Source organism: Rhincodon typus, chromosome 2, assembly GCF_021869965.1.
Source record: "Rhincodon typus isolate 14 chromosome 2, sRhiTyp1.1, whole genome shotgun sequence".
Taxonomy (NCBI): domain Eukaryota; kingdom Metazoa; phylum Chordata; class Chondrichthyes; order Orectolobiformes; family Rhincodontidae; genus Rhincodon; species Rhincodon typus.
Window position 1 is genome coordinate 78183057 of NC_063333.1, and position 8449 is coordinate 78191505.

The 8449-nt window shown below is 36.7% G+C and overlaps 1 protein-coding gene across 4 annotated transcripts in view; it reads left to right on the forward strand.

The window, feature by feature from the left end:
- efcab1 (EF-hand calcium binding domain 1) overlaps nucleotides 1-8449 on the forward strand; it is a 29822-nt gene extending 21373 nt beyond the window's left edge. For 2 of the 4 annotated variants that reach the window (XM_020520743.2, XM_048606408.1), the window contains exons 3-6: nucleotides 831-935; nucleotides 1035-1186; nucleotides 3595-3699; nucleotides 6954-8449. In XM_020520743.2, coding sequence (XP_020376332.1) covers nucleotides 831-935; nucleotides 1035-1186; nucleotides 3595-3699; nucleotides 6954-7004 — 413 coding nt within the window. In that variant the 3' untranslated portion in view covers nucleotides 7005-8449. The remainder of the gene's footprint in view (nucleotides 1-830; nucleotides 936-1034; nucleotides 1187-3594; nucleotides 3700-6953) is intronic. The other 2 variants (XM_048606400.1, XM_048606395.1) reach the window with 2 other exon arrangements.

An 8449-nucleotide genomic window follows, 5' to 3' on the forward strand; every position in this document is an offset into this window, starting at 1 on the left:
GTAGCTGAGGATGGTTAGGCCGAGGACATCTCCCTGAAGAACTCCTGCAGTGATATCCTGGAGCTGAGATGACTGATCTCCAACAACCACAACCATCTTCCTATGTGTGGCATAATACTCCAAACACTAAAGAGTTTGCCCCCTGATTCCCATTGTTTCTGGTTTTGCTAGGGCTCCTTGATACCCCACATGGTTGAATGGGATCTTAATGTCAAAGTCTGTCACTCTCATCTCACCTCTGGAATTCAGTTCTTTTTTCCATATTTGAACCAAGGTTGTAATGAGGTCAGGAGCTGAATGGCCCTGGCAGACACAATCTGTACATCAGCGAGGAGGTTATTGCTGAGCAGGTGCTGCTTGATAGCACTGTTTATGACACCTTCCACCATTTTACCAATGATTGAGAATAGACTGATGGGGCAGTAATGGGTTGGGTTGGATTTGTCTTGCTTTTCCTGGTGCTGGATTGATGCTGAGTGTTCCATTTGGTTTTATTTCTTTGTTTAGACTTTGTAGGGATTTTAAAAAACTGAGATATTTGTTAAGCCATTTCAGAGGGCAGTTAAGAGTCAATCACATTGTGGGTCTGGAGTCATATACTCGTCATTTCAGGTCAGGATGATAGATTTCCTTCCCTAAAGGACATTAGTTAAGCAGTAGAGTTTTATGACAACTGACAATAGTTACGTGGTTGTTATTTAGGCTCATTTTTAAATTCCAGATCTTATTTAATTCAAATTTCTCCATTTCAGGCCTGCAATGTAAACTCAATAATTTTAAGTAAACATTAAATACTTGACGTGAGTTTGGTTTTCTTTTTTTGTCCTCAGTTTTTCGTGTATTTGACAAAGACAATGATAGCTATGTCAACTTAAAGGAATGGATTGAAGGATTATCAATAATTCTCCGTGGGACTTTGGATGAAAAAATTAAATGTAGGATTATATATACATTTATTGAATTGTATAAAATGCATGTACATGTTTGGATGGTAATTAATACAGTCTAAAGTTATTTGATTTATTTTGATCCAGTCTGTTTTGAAGTTTTTGATCTGAATGGAGATGGGTTCATTTCACGCGAGGAGATGTTTCACATGCTCAAAAGCAGCCTAATCAAACAACCAACAGAAGAAGATCCTGATGAGGGAGTTAAAGACTTGGTAGAGATAGCACTGAAAAAGATGGTGAGAAAACCTCTTAAATAATCTGACGTGTCTTTCTTAGAAAGAACCATATTGCATGGAGGTTACTCTTTAGATGAAAAATATATACTATCAGCTGTTCTCTAAGGTCAGGAAACACAAATAAGGGACATTCCCTTCTCAAGTCTTAGGACAAGAATGAAAATAACCAGAAATGAGAAAGTGATAACAGTGAAGCGTGTTGTCTTTTCATGATTTTATATAACATTTTAAAGAGACAATTCTTCAATGATTTTCTATAAATATGCTTTAAAAACGTGAAGGGAACACTCATGAGGAAGATGAACACCTCACGAAATAGATAAAATACTTGCTTCACTCAAAGTGGAAAAGGAAGAGGAATCATTGTGATTTTGTTCTTTCAAAAACCTTTTTTTATGGCTTTATTATGGGAGGAGGCGATGGCCTAGTGGTATTATTGCTAGACTGTTTATTCAGAGACCCAGATAATGTGCAGGGGACCTGGGTTCAATATTACCATGGCAGGTGATCGAATTTGAATTCAATAAATATCTGGAATTAAGAATCTTAACGATGACTGTGAATGTGTTGTTGATTGTCAAGAAAAACTCATCTGGTTCACTAATGTCCTTTAGGGAAGGAAACTGCCATCCTTACCTGATCTGGCCTACATGTGACTGCTGACCCACACGATGTGATTGACTCTTAACTATCCTCTGGGCAATTAGGGATGGGCAACAAATGCTGGCCTAGCCAGCGACACCCCTCATCCCATGAATGAATAAAGGAAAAAAAATCTGAAAGCACTTGCACAATTATTTTCATTACTATTCCACCTGTTCAAGCATTAGGATGTGTCCATGTGACCTTTGATAATGGGACAAAGGCAGCTAATGTAGTTTTTTCTATCAGATTATACTGGGAATGTTACATTGTATGCAGATGTGCCAACCATGCTTTCAGTGGAGAGCATGAAGTGAAAATGGCTAGTATTTACATGATGTCTTATAATTTCTTTTAGCCAATGTGGTACTTTTGAGGTGCAATTACTTTGTAATGTAGAAAGTGGGTCAACTAATTTTCACACAGCGATCCCCCAAAAACAACAATGTGACAGTACCAGTTAATCTGAATTTAAGTTGATTGAGATGTGAATGTTGGCCAGGACATGGAATAACTGCCCTACTCTTTCCAAAAAAATAGTCATAGAGATGTACAGCAAGGAAGCAGACCCTTTGGTCCAATTCGTCCGTGCTGTCTAGATATTCTACATTAATCCAGTCCAATTGTCAGCATTTGGCCCATATCACTCTAAATCCTTCTATTCATATGCCTATCCAGATGCCTTTAAATGTTGTAATTGTACCAGACTACCACTTCCTGTAGCAATTCATTCCATACACACACCACCCTCTGCGTGAAAATGTTGTCCCTTTGGTTCCTTTTAAATCTTTCCCCTCTCACCTTAAGCGAATGCCCTCTAGTTTTGGAAGAAATCAGGGCTTGTCCGGGATGTTCTTTGGGATTTTTTTGTATTCACTTAAAAAAGCAGACAGAGGTTCAATTTAATATTTAGTTTGAAAGACAGCGGGCTGAATCTTATGTCTTTTTTGCTAACTTGGGTCAGGTTTTTGGATGGCTTTTTGCTGCAAGTCTTAGTGAGTTTCTTGCTATGTCTTATCAAATTTGCCTCAACTACCTACTCCACTCCTGAGGCATCTATTGTACCCTGTTCTGGCCCCATCTTAGTAGGCACTGTTCCCAGTTGAGGAAGCTAGAACAGGGCATATGTAAAAATAAAGAGGAAGCCACTTAGAACAGAGATGAGAATTTTTTTTTACTGAGAGGATTGTGAACCTTTGGAATTCTCTATCAGACGGCTGTGGAAGCTCAGTCTTTGAATATGTTTAAGGTAGAGTCCGAGACATACAGCACGGAAACACCCAACCCTTTGGCCCAAATTTTCCATGCTGGGGTTTCTTCTTACCAGTGGTGCAAAGGGGTTTGGGGATAGTATGGGAAAAGGGCATTGAAGTGTTCGATCAGCACATTTGAAGCAGGCCCAATGGACTAAATGGCTCCTAGATCCTATAAATAGCAAAGCAAGTTAACTGGTGAAACATCCATTATTTTTCTTCAACCACCTAGTCCTCTAGTTGAAATAACCAGTTTCCACAGCAACTATCCTTATATCAACCTCACTTAGAGAGCATTTGTGCCAAAGTTTGAGTCCATGCTGACCTTAAATCTAGCTTTTAAATACCTAGATAAATCTTTCATAGGACCAATATTGTGGAAACATATTGGAAGAGAGCTTCAAGTGCTAAAGGTGAATGGACAGTGTGGTAATTTATTATACCACCTAATTGCTCTATGTGGTCTACTTCTATATTAATTATTGTTGCAAAATCTGTCCTTTTCTTTACTAGGACTATGACCATGATAACAAAGTTTCATATGCAGACTTTGAGAAAGCAGTAAAGGTTGATAATCTCTTGTTGGAAGCTTTTGGATCCTGCCTACCAGATTCAAAGGTACATTGCTTAATGGTCCAACTTAAATCATGCTATTTAGTTGCAATATAAATCATTTGATTTCCAACTTTATTTTGGGGTATAGTCACAGATGATATCCAAAATATTCAATGGAGATTATGATTATCAGCAGAAATAAGTCAACCATTCATAACCATTTGCCAGTATAAACTTAATGAAATGTAAACTCTAATTTGGTATTATATTTCAGAATGTATAGTTGTTCATAGTGTTAAATGAAAATCAGATTTTGGGATTATTCTAACTTTCCTTTGCCAGTATAAATATTATGCTTAGTAAAGAACTGTGCTGTGCCAGTAATATATCCTTCTTCTTCCTTGCCGGGTTATCAAGAGTACTTTTGTCATACTTTGTGAAGTTTGCTTTTGCAGAACTCAGACTCAATTTACTTCTTGGTTACCTTCACTTGGTGATGAACCACATAACGTTAGGTAGCTGTTATAATTTCCAAGTTGGGGAATTTAGAGGTTTGCATAATTTTATTTAAAGCATGTATGGAGCTCTGTTCATTGGACCCTTTTAGTGATGTTTCTATAGAAGGGAGCTTAAAAGATAGCAAACTCTTATTAATAAATTTAAACTAGTCAGTGGACTTACTTCATTTAACCTTATTTCTAGAAGTTCAAGATTGTGATGCTAAACTTTAGATTCTTGGAAAATTACAATATTACTTTTTTTTAATCATTCATGGGATATGAGCAGTGCTGGCAAGGCCAACATTGGTTGTCCATCTCCAATTACTCTTGAGAAAGTAGTGATGTGAGCTACCTTTTCAACAGCTGCAGTGCATGCAGGTCAAAGTTTTAGGCTAAGGCGTGGCAGATTTAAAAGTGATGAGGAGAAATTATTTCTCTCAAAAAGATCATGATCTACAGAATTCATACCCCAGAATGCAGTGAATGTCAGTACGCTGAATAAATTTAAGGAGGAGAAAGACCAATTTTTAATTAGTAACTGGTTAAAGGATTATGGAGAGCAGGCAGGAAAGTGGATTTGAAGCCAAGATGAGATCAGCCACGATTGTATTAAATGGCAGAGCAGGCTGAAGGGGCTGAATTGCCTAATCCTGCTCTGAGTTCTTATGTAGGCATACCCACAGTCCTGTTGGAAGAGAGTTTCTAGATTTTTGCCAAATGACAAGTGAAGGAATGGTAATATAGTTCCATATCAGGATGATGTGTTGGTTGGTAAGGAACTTGCAGGTAGTGTGATGTCCTTATGAATTGCAGTAACTTCAGTGACAGGAAGTTATTTTTAAAAATGTCAAAAATGCAAAATCTTAATGGCTGTAATGCTGTTACTCAAATACTAATAAAAATGGAAACAAAATGGCAGTGACATACTCAAGGATTTCTATGCAGTACTTTTTACTGATGCAGTAGAGGTGCATGTTTCAATAGCAGTTAAAGACGGTATTTGATTATAATATTTTCAAGTTATATCCTTTCTCAAAAATAGAATATTATTAAAAGTTGGAGAATACAAGCCATTTAATTCCCAGTAATCCTTTTGTTTTCTGAAATGAATTCTTTTTGTAGCAAAACATTCTCACAATGGGCAGCTAGTTTCTTTAAAGATATACACATCTGTCTGAAAATGACCTACCTTATTTCTAGTGAGCAATATATAAGCCATTAACATGCTAGTTCATAACATCATTTGCTTGGCAAAACACTGCAACATATGACCTTGATCCAAGCAAGTTTTTGATACAATTTCAAATTTCTGTGACTGAACATTTCACAAGTTCTAGCTGTCAAAATATCCATTGCCAAGTAATTTTTTTTCCCATATGTGCCTTTTGTTTAAAATTAGAAACTGATTTTGATAACTATATTCTAAAAATTGATAATGAGAAAAATGGATTTGACCAATCAAGTTTCAGAGTTGTATAAGTATCCATCCTCCACAGGTTGCCAGCTCATGTTTGAGATGAGGTTGTTGGCTTGCATGTCGAGCTGGCTGGTTATTGTACAGACTTTTCGTCACTATGTTAAGTAACATCATCAGTGCAGCCTCCGATGAAGTGATGTTGTTCTACTCCGGTTGGAAGTTATCTGATCTGATCAGATCTGTTGAGTTGGGTTGTGTCGTTTCTGGTTCTTTTTTGCGTGGGTTTGTGTATGGGGTCCAATTCCAGATATTTGTTGATTGCATTACGGGTTGTAAACCAGGCCTCTAGGAGTTCCCGTGCATGTCTGGGGTTGGCTTGATCTAGGATGGTCACGTCCCAATTAAATTGATGGTCTTCATTGTCCGAGTGCACTGAGATGAGGGGAAGTTCGTCGTATCATTCTGACAATGAAGGCCATCAATTTAACTAGGACATGATCATCCTAGCTCAAGGCAACCACAGACATGCACGGGAAATCCTAGAGGCCTGGTTTTCAACTCGTAATGCAATCAACAAACATTTGGAATTAGACCCATATACAAACCCACGCAAAAAAAAAAACGGAAATGACACAACCCAACTTAACGGACCGGATCATATAAATTCCAATCGAAGTGGAACAACTTCACTTCATCAGAAGCCGCACTGATGATGTTACCTAGCATGGTGACAAAACGTCTGTACAATGACTAGCCGGCTCAGTGAGCAAGCCAACAACCTCACCCACAACCTGAGCTACAAATCTTGGCAAGAACCTTAATCATGTTTGAATTGCAGAGTTCATGGGTTTAGAAGGTGCTGTCAAAGGAGGCATAGCGAGCTGCTGCAGTGCATCTTTTAAATGGTACACTAAGCTGCCATTGTATCTCATTGATGGAGAAAGTGAATGCTTAAGGTGGTGTATGGGGTGCTAATGATTGAAAACAGTGGTACAAAATGTTGTCCTGGACCAATGACAAAGTTGCAAGATAATTCAGATCCTCATGAGTAAAGACATGGTTAATAGACTGAAGTGACTGGCACAAAATAAATTATATATAAAGCTTGAATGATAGTATAATCTGGCAACAAGTTGAGTTTCATTTTTTTTGCTTAATGAAATCACTGAAACGCACAAAGAGTATTAAAGGTTGTTAGTGTTGTCCTATTCCTGATTTGTTCAATATATCACTCCATTTAATATAAACTGAAGCTTTTAACTGAGGAATACAGTATTACATCTGACATAAACAACTTGGCATCGTGCAAAGTTGAAAGCCACAATTATGAACAGTAATGGCGGTACGGGATAACTGATAAAATGATCTTTTTGAATTATGTTTTTTATCATTATTTGTAGAGTGCACTTGCATTTGAAGAACAGGCCTTCAAGAAAAACAAGGACGATTAATTTTTGTTGACACTTTGTAAGACTCCACTGTCATTGTATTCATTTTAGTTAACTTAATTACTAATAGGTCATGCACCAAGGAATTTGTTAAATCGAGCATTGTGCACTTGGCTAAGTATATTTCTTGCTTATTAACTGTATAAAATAAGTCTTCCTGTTGCACCAGCTCAAATCTTTGCATTAAATACATGGAATATGAGTGGTACAATTCTGAAATGCAAATTGTTATTTTTATATAACATTGACATGTCAATGAGTAAATAAGTATTTAACATTGCAAAATAAACATATATTTCCAGTTATCTCAATTTTTCTTTAAAAATTGGAGAAATATGAAAAATTGCATTGGGTGTGACCACTCTTTGAAAAGCCTTTGATAAGACATTTTGTAGAATTCTCACAGGATATTCCTGATTGTTCAAAAATTGTCTTAGTTTTAAAGAGGATAGAAAGATTCATGTTTTTATATGTTTAACAAAACTCAATGTACATTTTATGTATAAAAGATGTATAAATTTGATTATGACAATGCACCTCAATATTGTAAACTTTTGCCAATGCCAATTTTGCCTATATTGTCTGTACAATTAAGTAATTGCAGAAACCAATTATATTAAATGAACACATTTTGAATGTTAGCAATTTGTTTTCAAGGATCTGTATATTGTGAAAAAGATTTTGGGTGTGAAATTAACATGAATGGAAAATAATATCGGACTAAATGTTAAATGGACAGCCACCGCTATTGCTCATGATCAATTTCATCATTTTTATCTCCATCCAACCTAGACTATGTTACAACACCTGCTGTTTCTACTACACTTGTGGTAGCTGACTGGATGGAACTGCAATTTTTAGATATGTGATCATGGTTTCCACAAGTTATTTAGTTGAAATTTTGTTCAACAAGATTCAAAAGGAAGAAATAATGGAGGAATAGAGAGGAAAGTAGCTATTTTTGGCTTTGTTTTGCTTGGAGAATGCTCAGTTCCAAGGACTAATGAGAAAGGATGGGAACTTGTAAAGGCAAGACTTCACATCTAACGTAAAACTTCAGTATTCTTGCAGAAAGCTGCAATTGGATTGGCAGCCAACACCTCAAATAGATGCAGGCCCAATGTAATGAGATGGGAACAAGTATTCATGCCTCTCCTACTTTGCATTCTAAAGCATCTGTCGAAGTGACAACCAAATAACGAATCTTGGGTACTTCACTTTTGTACTTGAAAAGGTACAACATTGATTATTGTGCATGATGCAGTTGCAGTCATACAGCTTTCCCATACACACAACCCACCCCCCACCATATTAAATCTGCCTAATATCCACAACAGAATGGGAATATCTTGACTTTCTATAATGTCTGTTACATTATTGTGGAAGCATGTGTGAAATTTTCTTTTCTTTGTAGACTTAACTAATAAAGTTAAGGAAAATTCACAATA